We start from the raw sequence: 13,475 nt of genomic DNA on the forward strand, positions 1-13,475 counted from the left end.
AAATGATAACTCTTAGCAACAAAAAGAGGATCAACTGTTGACCCTATGAAAGTCTTTTAAACCTAAGTAGTTTTTAAATAGGTGATCATGTAAAAAAATATATGGTTTACTGAATGGTCCCTCAGTGGAGACAGACTTAATTTGATTTGGCTTTTTTGGTGGTGAAGAAGGCTGGCTTCTCACTGGAAACTGTTCAGTCTGTGAGAAGCGGAGTGAGGTTGGGCTGACCAGGGGAGCCGGCAGGGGGAGAAGAGGGGGGACAGGGCCCTGCAGGGGCATTCATGCCAGCACTGGAAACACAAAAGACTGAGTCTGGCCAAGAGCTGCACAAGACTTCTAGCAGCTTCTAGGGAGTCCAGAGACTCCACAGCCACATGAATTGGAAAAATCTACCACCTCCCTCGGATCCGCCTCCTTATAACTCATTCACACATGAAACGCCAGTGAACTGAGGCCATCACCCTATGTGGCATTTTAGGCCACTTTTTCACATTTCCATGGACACATTCTGTGGCCTTGCCAGGGTATTCCTCATAGCTTGCGAGCCACCTGTGGACTGTAGGGGCAGGATGTGTGCAGCTCCAAGGCTGGTCAGATAGGGATGTGTGTCTCTGGCTGGCTGATTCATCGTGAGCCGCTTTAACGTCTCAAGAATTCCAGAGGGAATTCATCACTTTAAAGGAACAGACCTTATTACCAACCTCTCACTGTCTGTGTCAATGGGCCGCGGATTCTCTTTAGATTTTACATTACAGAAAGAAATGTTTTAGTCTATTCTTATAGTTTCTATCTCAAATAGGTTAAAAAAGAGGGAAAAAAAAGTTTGTAATCAAGAAGTTCTCTTGCAGTACCTCAACTACGACTCTCACTTCATTGATTTATAAATTTGTTATGTGCTTGGCTTAAAACAATTTCAATAACATAGATTATTTCAGGGATTCTATAGGGAACAATATTTTCCTTTACTGTGAAAACCAAACAATAAAGCCTGGGGTACAAACAGAAAAACTGTTTCTAAATCCATCACAAATAAAAGGGGGAGTGGCATGAATTGGGGGGTTGGGATTGACGTATACACACTACTATGTATAAAATAGATAACTAATGAGAACCTACTGTATAGCACAGGGAACTCTACTCAGTGCTCTGTGGTGACCTAACTGGGAAAGAAATCCAAAAAAGAGGGGATATCTGTATACATATAGCTGATTCACTTTGCTGTACAGTGGAAATGAATACAACATTGTAAAGCAACTATACTCCAATAAAAATTAAAAAGAAAAAAAGATTATGAAAGCAGGAAAAATAAATAAATCCATCAAATATAGCTCCATTATAAATTAATCAACCACTATCACACATATACTATATAAACAATAACAGCCTATACTAAGAAGTTATTTCTTCCCAGGCTCTAATTAAAATGTATATTTTACTCAGTCAGGCTTCATACATCACCTTCATTTCGTTACTGCATTTGCATTCAAGTGGTATTGGAGGTGTTCATTTATTATGGATGCCATTCGTGTTCACTGGTTGTGCCCTGTAATATAGGTCTCCATACGGGAGTTTTCCTAAAGCCATGAAGCTATAGTTTATGAGCGTATCTATAGACCGCTTTGCCCATTCTTTTTAAAATTCAGTATATGTGTATATCAAAATTATGTTACTACTATGTTTACTGCCGTATTTTTTTTTCCTTTCCTATTTTATTTTGTGAAAAAATCACCAAGCACTATGCCTGGCTCATTTCATATTTGTTGAACTAATGAATATAGTTCTTTGTTCCTTGATCCTTGCCTCAGCAGTCATACGACAGAAAGTCACGGGAGAGAGAGGAGTGCCATGAGTAGAGCGTAAGGATAGAGGGGCTACAGGTGAGGGTGCCGCAGCTTTTCCAAATTCCCATCTGCTGAGCTAAGTTGTCCTCAGAAAGCCTCTAAAGTGTGTCAAAGATGATGTACAAGCTTCTCGTGTTCATATTTTATTACACACACGATGCACACGCACACAGATATCTTTTCCTCTCCATTCTACCCCTAGAAATTTAGGGTGTCTCTGAAATGCTACCTGCTTTACCTCCCAGCGAGTTCTCCTAGAACTCGGTCCAGCTTTACTTACTGTCAGTGACCGGCTCCATACAGAATCCTAGCAGAGCATGCAAGAAGTCTACTACGTTATTGAGAGAGTCTTTGTTCACATAGTCCCTCATGGTTTGTCGGAACTGCATCTTATCTAGCTTGTATAACTTAGTGAGGCAGTTCTGGGCCTGCAAGGAAGGAAGAAAAGTGAAGAAGTCACAGGTACCAGCTTAAGCTACAGGGACACCAGTGGTCTGCGACAGAAGCCCTCAAAAGGCAAACATTTCCATCCATCCCTGCCGGCTGCCGCCCACCAACCCCGCCAGCCCCTCCTGTCTGAGAATGCATTGGGCAGAGACAGGTTGAGCAGTACTAGGTATATGACTTGGAGAAGGGCTGCTCCTCAGGAGAAACCCCAAACTAGGGGCTAGTGCTGTCCCAGAAAGAGCTCAGTATTTTTGCCAAGATCAAGATTTTAAGATCTCAAGGAAAAACTTAAAGTGTAAAATTTAGGTAGGTGATAGGATTGGTCATCAAGGTTTAGAAAACCTCAAAGGGTTTGTGCCATGGGAAGGAGCAGGCCACTCCCATGATCAGCTGTCTTGAATTTAAGTAGATTTAACAGATGGTGTGACGGGGCTGTAGGAAGTGCTTTGTCCAGAGTCCTCTTATATGGTCAGGAGGGAAGGATCTTTGAAACATGAAAGAGGCATAAAATAAAGGCAAGTCTAGTTTGTTGATTTTTGCGTCTGCTTCTGAATGTGGAAGTTTGGTATTTAAATAGAAGTTGGTCTTCAGGATACGAAAAGCAATTGACCATTCACTAGGCCCTGCTACTCAAAAATATATTTCTTATGATCCAGCAAATAATTTTGCCATCTAGCAAAGAAAAAGGAAGTAATCCCCACCATCAGAACAAATAAAATCACATTCATTGGTTGGAGAAGGCCACAGACAGGATGCGCTAATACTGAGACCCTTAGACGTCTCCCTAACCCTCTCTTACTACTGAGAGAAAAATCACATTTGTGCAGTGCTTTGCTGTTTAAAATGCATTTCTTGCTTGTAAGTGCATAACGACATTGGACTTTCACACCTTCTCTGTGATTTGAAGAGTTTCCCTATATTACAGCAGAAGAAACTGAGACTCAAAGAAGTCAAGGACTTTGCCCAAGTTGATACACCAAGTTTCACAGCAGAGCCAAAATTAGAAGCCAGGGTCTTACCTCCTTATAGTGGTTATTTCTCCTATGATATAATAGTCACATGAATAGTTTAGATAGTGATTGTTGAGGAAAATGTATCTAGATAACACCTACTTTGAAAAAAGATTTAAGATGACCAATAATAGAGATTAGTTGATATCTTGTGGAGAACAAGATCATCATAAAAAAGAAAGTCCTTAACAATGGAATGAAATCAGAAAATGATAAGAGAGAACTCTGGATTGAGGGGAAAAAGCTAAAGATCAAATGGGAGGGGACTTCCCTGGTGGCGCAGCGGTTAAGAATCCGCTTGCCAATGCAGGGGACACTGGTTCAAGCCCTGGTCTGGGAAGATCCCACATACCGTGGAGCAACTAAGCCCGTGCGCCACAACTACTGAGCCTGCACGCCACAACTACTGAAGCCCGTGCACCTAGAGTCTGTGCACTGCAACAAGAGAAGCCACTGCGATGAGAAGCCTGCGCACCACAACGAAGAGTAGCCCCTGCTTGACGCAACTAGAGAAAGCCCACGGGCAGCAACGAAGACCCAATGCAGACAAAAATAAATAAAATAAATTTAAAAAAAATAAAGAAGGGAGGGGTGGCTGGGTGAGGACAACCTTAAAGGAGGATAGAGAAATTTGGACAATCAGACAGAAGCAAGGAAGTTACATCCCTGAGAAAGCAGTCCCTGAGAACTGGGACTTATTGATGGGCCTTAATGGTGGCCCAGAAGAAAATTTAAGTTACATGACCATTTTGACAAATCAAGGCCCAGAGAAAGATTCTTGGAAAACTCGAGAGGAAAAAGGAAGATTATAAAAGGTTGAAAACTGTAATTAGCAATAGGCATCCTGGTGTGACCTTGTTATAGTCTCTCCATCTGTATCACAAAGTCAGGCGGATTGATTTTTTTTTCTTCCATTTTTCCTTTACTCGGTCATAGAAGATTGGGAAATTAGGTGTTAACCAGAGGTTACTGGTTGCTAGCTGTAAAGCAAGCTTCTTTTCTTATAAAATAAATGATTCTTGCTATAAAATGAAGCCTGTAAAGTACTTCTTGCTTCTCTGTAAAATACACCAAAAAATGCATTGTTTCAAATCTGCTCTTTAGAGGCTATTAGGACGTCTGAATGAGTTCAATCAGAAGTTTAAGCAAGAATCAGAATATCAAACCATAAGCATTTTGATTCTGAATGAATATTTTAAACTTCTCCAAGAGATATAAAGAGTGAATTCCCTTTCAATAATTTGGGACAAGCTAATGATTAAACTATCCCAGGAAACATGCTGGAATTGCTAGGCACTTTGATGAACATCATTGCAGTACTAATCTGTTTATTAAAAAAATAAAATATAGAGGACCTGATCTGGTAGAGGTAAGAAATATCTTTAATATATTAAAAGTAACTTCTGACAATCTAATGCCAGAGAAATCTGGAAATATCTAGCTTCCTGAATTAGACATTCCCAGGGAATATTGCTCAAATTTCTCTCTCGGGGCTTCCCTGGTGGCGCAGTGGTTGAGAGTCCGCCTGCCGATGCAGGGGACACGGGTTCGTGCCCCGGTCCGGGAAGATCCCACATGCCGCGGAGCGGCTGGGCCCGTGAGCCATGGCCGCTGAGCCTACACGTCCGGAGCCTGTGCTCCGCAACGGGAGAGGCCACAACAGTGAGAGGCCCGTGTACCGCAAAAAAAAAAAAAAAAACTTCCCTCTTGGACAAGGTGTTTACTAAGCATGGACAAGTAAGTATAATCCCTATAGTGAGTACTGAACTGGGCTACTAGAGAATAGAGGTATTGCCACGTAAATCGACAAAGTTGAGAAGGCAGGTAGAAAACTGGACATCCTGACAGGAAATATTCAGTACTCTTGAGGAAAGAACACATGGTGATTAAGCAGTAACAACAGCCTCTCAAGTGGTTTCTGATCCAACTAGCCCTACCTTCTCCTATTCTAGAAAGACAGGTTCTGATGTCAAAACGAGTTTATACCTCCAACTACAGCACGACACTTCCTTTTATATTTTGATGCTTGATTTCATAGAATTAGTTTTCTGCATGAGGAGTGATATGGTTTTAGCCTTGAAGGCGTTTATTCATACTGTGATAGAATAAAAATCAAAGATCAAAAATCACATACACATGTGCAGAGATGGGGGCAATGTCAGCTTTCTACTGCCTTATTACTTATTATTTTGATTTCTTAAAATTTGGGGCCTCAAAATCTAGATCTTGGTCAAAGTTTTCAAGTTTCAGAATTTAGAAGTTAATTACTACGAATAAAACTCCCCCATGCAAATAATTAATATAATACAACACAAGCGAATATAAACGAAAGAGAATGATATACAGATGCATAGATAGGTAGATGATAGATTAGGAAAGTAACCCAGCATGCTAAGGCTGTGTGAACGTTTCACGACAAAACCTAATACCAAAGAAAAATGGGCTGGCATTAGACTTTGGCATGATCCTAAAACTCTGCTAAGATATGCCAAAAGGTTTCCTGGTCTCAAATTTGCATCAACCCCTTATTTTTAAGGGAATATTTTCTTATTATTTCAGTTCAAGAGTATGTATGAGGGCAACTGTTGCAGTTTGGACTTGTTGTGGAGGTGGGTTATTGCTCAAGTCTTAAGTGAACAGTAGTCATCAGTGGAGGCAAATGAAAATGAGCTGGAATTACATTTCCATGTTCCATTACAGAATTATGCTTTGCAAGCCTGAGCGCAGAGTTTCAAGTTTCACACAGTTCAAAGAGATATGATCTCAAATATTTAGTAGTCAAGGTTCATTCTCAAACAAAGCAGCCAGAAAATGACTGGCCACTTTTGTAGTCCTATTTTGTCCCAATAAGGGCCATTTTCCATATCTAAGAACAACAGACCAAGTCCTAAACTTTGGTCCCTTTTTCTAATATAACGTATGCTTCCATAGTGCCCAGGCAGGTGATTAAAAAGTTATTTGCCACGGACTATCAGAAGCTTGCTAAATGTATTCATTTTTGCAACGTTCTTTCAAACTCGAATTCACATGTTCCAATTATACACTCATTTACCAGTTGGGAGTTGGCCTGCCCAGGCAGGAGGCAGAAGTGGTTTTCCCAATTAAACTTTCCTAAGCCTGGGTTTTAGATGTCTTGAGATATCTTGTGGGAATCCTCCCACCTTAAGACAGCATTAATTACCCTTACAAAATACAGTATTCTTCAGGGAACACTGACCCTCATTGTCAAAGGACTCATGCCTAATTTGGAGGGAGGGAAGAAGAAGAGGAAATGGAATCTACTTTAGTTCTCTTACATTCTCCCGGAATACCTGGTGTCTCAGACGATCCCCAGAGAGCCCTCGGTGTCCTTCTCCGCAACCATAGGCACATCCCAGAGACTTCACTATTTTGATGAGCATGGTTAGAGCAAGCCTATGGTTGCTGACGGGCGTACTTTCATCCTAGTACCCATGAACGAGAAAGAAAGAAGATTCGGTTCATTTAGTCACTAGGATTCTTTTGGTGCTAAGACTCTATTTTATTATTAAACCAAGTTTCTATGCTTTGCAGCAAGCCCCTGCAATTTGGGAAACAGAATTGTCAAGGGCCCAACAGGCAAGCTAACTTTTCAAAACTCTAGAACGGACTTACGAGAAAGAAAATGTTTATGCATTTTGAACACCCTCTAGTGCTACAGGATATGAATGCAGACCTCTTTATTAGAAGACATGCTTTCGTATCCTCGTTAGACTATCAGAATAACTGTCTAGAGAGAGACAGTGTGGACTATCAGTGAAGAAAGCAAGTAGATTTTCCAGAAGGTACCCTCATCAGCAGGCTTCTGTTAATATCACCAAGCAAGGATTATTGCTAAATTTCTGGAACTGATCAAAGTCTGAAACTGTGAAATCATGTGGCAATTTCTGACATTTTCAAAGGACTTTTCTAATTTTATACCTTCGTTATATTGTAACATTCATGCACAAGCAAAGAGAGAATATGTAAAAAAAACTGTAAATATTCAGCATGGTTCTTTGAGGCTAAATCGGAAGCCCTCCCGAGGTGCACTGTGAGAAGTGTTATCATCCTCTCTCTTGACTCATTTAATCCTTGCTCTTGGTGAAGAACATAGCTTCCAGAAAAATGAACTTTCTTGAATTATTTCCAAAGAAGCATAAGGAAACTGTTGCTAAGGAATGATGCAGATCCCAGCGTGGGAGTGCCATTACCTTCAGGAAGCTCCAACATTCCTCAGTCCTTCTAGCTACTTTCTGCTGTCAGCACAGCCACTGCGGACCTGAGAGTCCAGCTCCCGTTCCTTAATTGCGTATGACGGTAGGTAAATGAACTAATCTCTCTGTGCTTTAGTTTTCTCACCTGTGAATCGAGGCTCCTAATAGCTTCCCTTCCTACTTCATCAGCTTACTGTGCCAAACAAATGAAATAATGAATAAGAATTGCTCTGTAAATTGTGAAGGTCTTTTCCATCTTCATATGCTCAGGTTGATACATAAACTTTGGGGCCATCCACATAGAAAGTATACTCAAAAGCAGGGAGGGTGTGAAAGGGATGGGGGTTATTTAGACACCATGTGCTGTTCATTATGTGATGGGGTAGGCTCTCTGCTCCCCTAATGTTATATAATTGGTCCTTTTTTTCTAACCAAATGCTCACGTAGTGGATGTGGTGCTGGACTCCAGAGATGCCCCCTTCAGCACTGAACATTCATTCTCTGAGCCGCTGGGAGTATTGATGGATGATAGCTCTCAGGTGAGTCCCTCTCCAGGCATTGCCCTTAGCTAAAGAGACCTGCCTTGATCCAGGTTATGCTCTCCTCCTGGAAGCAGTCTGCCTCCAATGGCTGGTCAAGAGCATAAAGAGTGTGTGTGGGGAGGTGTGTGGAATAAAGTGGGCTCCCTTACTTCACCCGGGGATTACCTTGAAGAGCCATCCTGTCTCTGGAGCTCCCTGTGTGATGGGCTGAAGTCTCTGTTACAACTACACTGCAATTCAACTTCTCTCTCTGCCCCATCCTGCTTCTTTTACACCCCACAGACATTGATCCTGAGCAGACACCCCAGGAAACCTCCTGTGTGCATATCTCCTTGTCTGAGTCTGTTTCTTGCGAACTCTACAGCTCAGATGCTTGTAAATGGAAGACTCAAACGTACACACACACAGATACATACATTTATTTATTTATACATGCGTACATACATACATACCAAATTCAGAAATGTTTTAAATTCAAATCTTAGCTCCATAACCTTGGGCAAGCTACTTAACCACTCTGTTCCCTACAAAATAAGAATCATAAAAATATGTATTTCACAGTTTGTGAGGTAAAACATGGAAGGCATGTAATAATAGCAAAACCAGTGTTAATTATTATTTCTAGGTGTGGGGCACTGCTATCTACTGGGGACAACATTGCGCAAATTAGAAAAGGCACTCCTCTCGGTGGATGAACTAGAAAAAGGTGAATCCTCTTGGTAGATGCAGCCCTTGGGTAAACAGCTTGGTGAGCAGAGCTCAGACTGGATTTCAGTCCTGTCTGGACTCCTTAGGCGAGAGCCCTTGTAGAGTACACAGCCTGCACAGCCAAAGGTCACCCTGGGTATGGGCTGATTTGGAAGATTGGCTTACATACATTTAAAAACTATTGATATCATATGTTCCTTTAAAGCAAATTCCTAGCTCCAAAAGCTTTTTGTAAATATCTATTTGTATTTCTTTGGACCTTCAGATGTCCTTGCGATTTTGGCTCCTCTAGCAGAAGACATTCAGAAAGTTGTATCCAGCTACAGGCAGAAATCAGGACAGATATTAAATAACATTTCAAGCTCTCAGTACCAGTTAGTGGCAAATATAGAAATAGAAATTAGATCTTCCTTTCTGAATTAATCAATTCCCGCATGCTCCTGGCATTACTAGGTTGCAAAATTAGATAAACCTCCTGATTCCACTGAAAATAACAGATGGGATAGAGGCAGAACAGACCTGTGTGACTCCCAAGTACAATGTATCTGACCTACGGTCAGGTATGATTTTATAAATTCTCTGTATTACAAAGAATATTATTCTGTAGAACTAACTAAAAAACATTTGTATCTTTGGTGGCTGTTTTGGAGAACACATTATCTGACTCTGTAAAATCCCATCCTGATTTGGTTAAAGTAGCATTTATATTATCAAGTAGCATTTATATTATCAAGTTTCTAGTATGACAGCTAGATTTTAAATAGGTAAGAGACTTGCAGTTCTTTAATATGAAAGTAGATGAAAACACTACTTTGGGGACTTCCCTGGTAGCGCCGTGGATAAGACTCCGTACTCCCAATGAAGGGGGCTTGGGTTCGATCCCTGGTTGGGGAACTAGATTCCACATGCATGCCACAACTAAGAGTTTGTATGCCACAACTAAGGAGTCCACGTGCCGCAACTAAGGAGCCCGGGAGCTGCAACTAAGGAGCATGCTTGCCACAACTAAGACCTGGTGCAACCAAATAAATAAATATTAAAAAAAAACAAAACCAAAAGAAATCCCCACTACTTGGGTGAAATTTTTGAACTAAAAACAAAAACAAAACAGAAACAAAATTCTAATAATGAACTTCAGAGATCCTCATAAACATAACAAAGCCCTCATCAATTTAGGGAATATCTAAGCTTTACTGATAAGAGCTTATCAAAATTTCACAACTTTAATTTTTTTCTATTTTCCCCTGAATATTATGACATAATAACATAGCACTATTCTCTCTTTGAGTGGCCACCTAAATTGACAGGTAAAAAAATTGAAAATTTAAGAATCTCACTGTTTGCTGTGTTTATAAATTTGGTCCTTATAACTTGTATTTGTTTGCTAATTCCTACATAACTGTTGATTGAATAATTCCTTAGATCTTAGGATTCAATATCAAATCCCTTGTGATCTATATCATCATTTAGATAATTTTCATCTACAGTAAGATCTGAGGATCCTTGGATTGTCTTCAGTGATGTTTGGGAAAGTAAGAAGTTGGGGACCTTAAGTACCAGAAGATTCTATTAGAATTGGAAAACATATACATGATTGAGGCAGGAGAAGAAATCCTAAAGAAAAGCTTAGGTTCAGGAACCTAAGAATATTGGGGCAGAAATAATTAGATCAGAGCCCACAAATATTGGGAAAAATGAGAGTAGACAATCAGGGAAGAAACAGAGATGATTAAATGCACATTAAACATGCATCAGGTAGGACTGGAAAGAGATGGAGAAAAAAATATGAAAGAGGAAAGAGCACTGAAACACTTATTCAGATGTAAAAACCTGATAGCCTACAAGAAAATAACAATTTATATTCTAGATAATATGTTGGTGGTAGAACTCTGTACAGTGAAATCTTATACTTCTAAACACTTGGCCTGATGTGTAGATTGTCACCTGTTAGAGATTCAAATCTCTTGTTGATTTCAATTCCTTAATAGCATTTTCCAACTAAAACCCCAAATTGAAATCAGCATAAATTATATGGGTTTAAGCTGTAGTAGTTCTTATTTAAAATTCAAATTAAAAGAGAAAACTAATTAATGACATTAAGCACTGAGATCATAAATCAGGTGTTGTCAAGTCAAAGGGAATTAAATTCAGGAACAATCAGTAATAAGAAAGCTAAGGACACCTGGAAGTGACACGCTGAGACATAAGAGAACCAAGGCTAGTCTTCCAAACCAACACCAGCAAAGCAACTAACTAAACAAAAATTTTCCCTTTCTTTCCCTTTACCTGTGATTGAAGCAGGCTACCTAAAAATGTGTTCCTTAAATCAAGAGAAAGAACTTTATTTAAATTTTTTCAGGAAAATTATACTGCTTATGATGGACTAAATGTTTGCGTCTCCCCCAAATTCATATGTTAAAGACCTAACCCCCCAGGGTGATGGCATTTGGAGATGTAGCCTTTGGTAAGTAAATTTTAGGGTTAAATGAGGTCATGAGAGTGGAGTCCTGGTACAATAGGATTAATGCCCTTATAAGAAGAGACACTGGAGAGCTTGCTCTCTCTTTCTCTGCGTGCACATAGAAAAAAGATGTCATGGGAGCACATAGCAAAATGGCAGCCACCTACAAGCCAAGAGAAGATGCTTCAGAATGAAATCTACCTTGCTGGCACCTTGATCTTGGACTTCTCAGCGTCCAGAACTGTGAGAAATAAATTGCTGTAGTTTAAGTCACCCAATCTATTGTATTTTGTTTTGGCCGCCTAAGAAGACTAGAATGCCACTCCATCAGGTCAGACCCTGAAAGTTTTGAGAGAGGGACTGTTGTTGGCAGACTGAGAATTATGGCAATGTAGTGTATCTGAGATATTCTCTTGCAGAATTAACATAACCAGGGAATTCGTTCTAACACTGCTTGGATGGCAATGGCTTCTGAATGTAGGATACAATTTCACGTAACTGTTTTTACTAATACCTGCTGAGAACTTAATGAAGAGATTTCTAGACTCACCACTTTCATGCTCTAGTGACTAGCTGCTATTCTGAGTCAACAAATTGCTGGCAAGAAAGATTTGGAAAGAAATCAGGAAAAACATTTCAAGAGGACACAAAATGTGGTCCAGTCATACCTTCTCTTGGTTCTTATCGTTCTTCTCATGGGGGCCTCCTCCACCTCCACCTCCATCACCTCCTCCACCTCCTCCATTACCACCTCTTCCTTCTTCTCCTCCTCCATCTCCAGCTCCACTAACTGAAGGGCCCCCAAATCCAGAGGTGGAACTTCCAGATACTCCTTTGAACTGGAACGTTCCCTCACTTGGTCTTTTTTCCACAGTCACGTTCTCCTTGTTTTCACTCTTCTTTCTGTTCTTTTCTACACAGGGCACCACACCAAGTTGAAGCAAGCATTCCACGATGTTCAGTGCCACATCACAGATGCGAGAACTGATGTCATGGTTAAGGACAAGATAAACAGCCTTCAGAACCACCTGGGGGAAGACAAAAGTAAACTGAGAGTGATTAAGTTACTTGAATTACCTCTTCCTAAATAGATTTGGTTATTCCATTTAATATATTTCCTTTAGGCTGTTCTATGCACTTAAGCATAAATAATTCAGGTAATTTTCAGATGATCTTATTAAGCTGCATTGGGACCTTGTGTATGTGCTTAATATAGAGTACAAATCACCCAAGGAATTAAAAATGTATAAGTGTGTTATATCACTTAAGGACTCTAAGACTTGCCATAATATAGACAGTTAATGGAGATAGCAAAACATAATGAATTAATGGGAGAGTAATTATTTGCCCAAATGGAAACTTGTTCAACTGATTTTTAAAATCAAAGTGTTTTAATTCCCTGCCAATAATGCTTTCTACCAATAATGGGTGAAGGGAAATGGTTTCCTTACGCACATAATAGAGGAACATTTGCACATTTGCAATTGTATCATTATCTACATTCAATTTTAAAAGCAAAATATTTGCATGTTTAAATTATGTCCTTATATTGATTTTAAAATTTTAAATTATTTGCTGACACAGTTTCCCTAATGTGAAATTAAAAAATTGTGTGACATATATTTGTAAAATATAACAACCCTTTCATTTGCTAATAACCATAATTAAGACAGGCATTCTTGAGAATGCAGGTTTAAATGTTTTAATGGACTTCTATTCATTTTCTCCTGCTATATGAGTGGTTTATAGTCATGCTGCTTATATAACAAAAGGAAACAAACTGAGAATTTTTTATTTCCATTCTAGGAAAGAAGGACTTGGCGTGCGTGTGCGCGCATGCGCGCATGCACACACACACACACATTTACTACGTGTATTCAGGATTCACTAATGCTTTTAGATTATAAAATTATTCTGAGATCAGATCAAATCTAATGTAATGCTTAAGAAAAAAAGAAAAGAAAAGGTGCATCTAAGATGGGTGATACACTTGTGAAATTTTTTTAAAAAGGGTAGCTTTTTCAGGGACTTCCCTTGTGGCACAGTGGTTAAGACTCCACACTCCCAATGCAGGGGGCCGGTGTTCGATACTAGTCAGGGAACTAGATCCCACGTGTATGCCAAAACTAAGGAGGCCATGTGCCTCAACTAAGGAGCTGGCGAGCCGCAACTAAGGAGCCTGCCTGCCACAACTAAGACCCAGCACAACCAAATAAATAAATATTTTTTTTAAAGGGTAGATTTTTCGTTTA

At 39.8% G+C, this 13,475-nt stretch overlaps 1 protein-coding gene across 5 annotated transcripts in view; it reads right to left on the reverse strand.

Moving 5' to 3' along the window:
• Nucleotides 1-13,475, reverse strand: part of UNC80 (unc-80 homolog, NALCN channel complex subunit) — a gene marked incomplete at both ends in the record, with an annotated part of 239,244 nt that overhangs the window by 180,357 nt on the left and 45,412 nt on the right. For 4 of the 5 annotated variants that reach the window (XM_082658568.1, XM_082658567.1, XM_082658569.1 and 1 more), the window contains 3 exons: nt 2,122-2,269; nt 6,595-6,741; nt 11,892-12,251. In XM_082658568.1, the coding sequence (XP_082514694.1) occupies nt 2,122-2,269; nt 6,595-6,741; nt 11,892-12,251 (655 nt within the window). The remainder of the gene's footprint in view (nt 1-2,121; nt 2,270-6,594; nt 6,742-11,891; nt 12,252-13,475) is intronic. The other variant, XM_082658570.1, reaches the window with a different exon arrangement.

This window comes from Grampus griseus (genome assembly GCF_964374135.1).
Source record: "Grampus griseus genome assembly, chromosome: 7".
Taxonomy (NCBI): domain Eukaryota; kingdom Metazoa; phylum Chordata; class Mammalia; order Artiodactyla; family Delphinidae; genus Grampus; species Grampus griseus.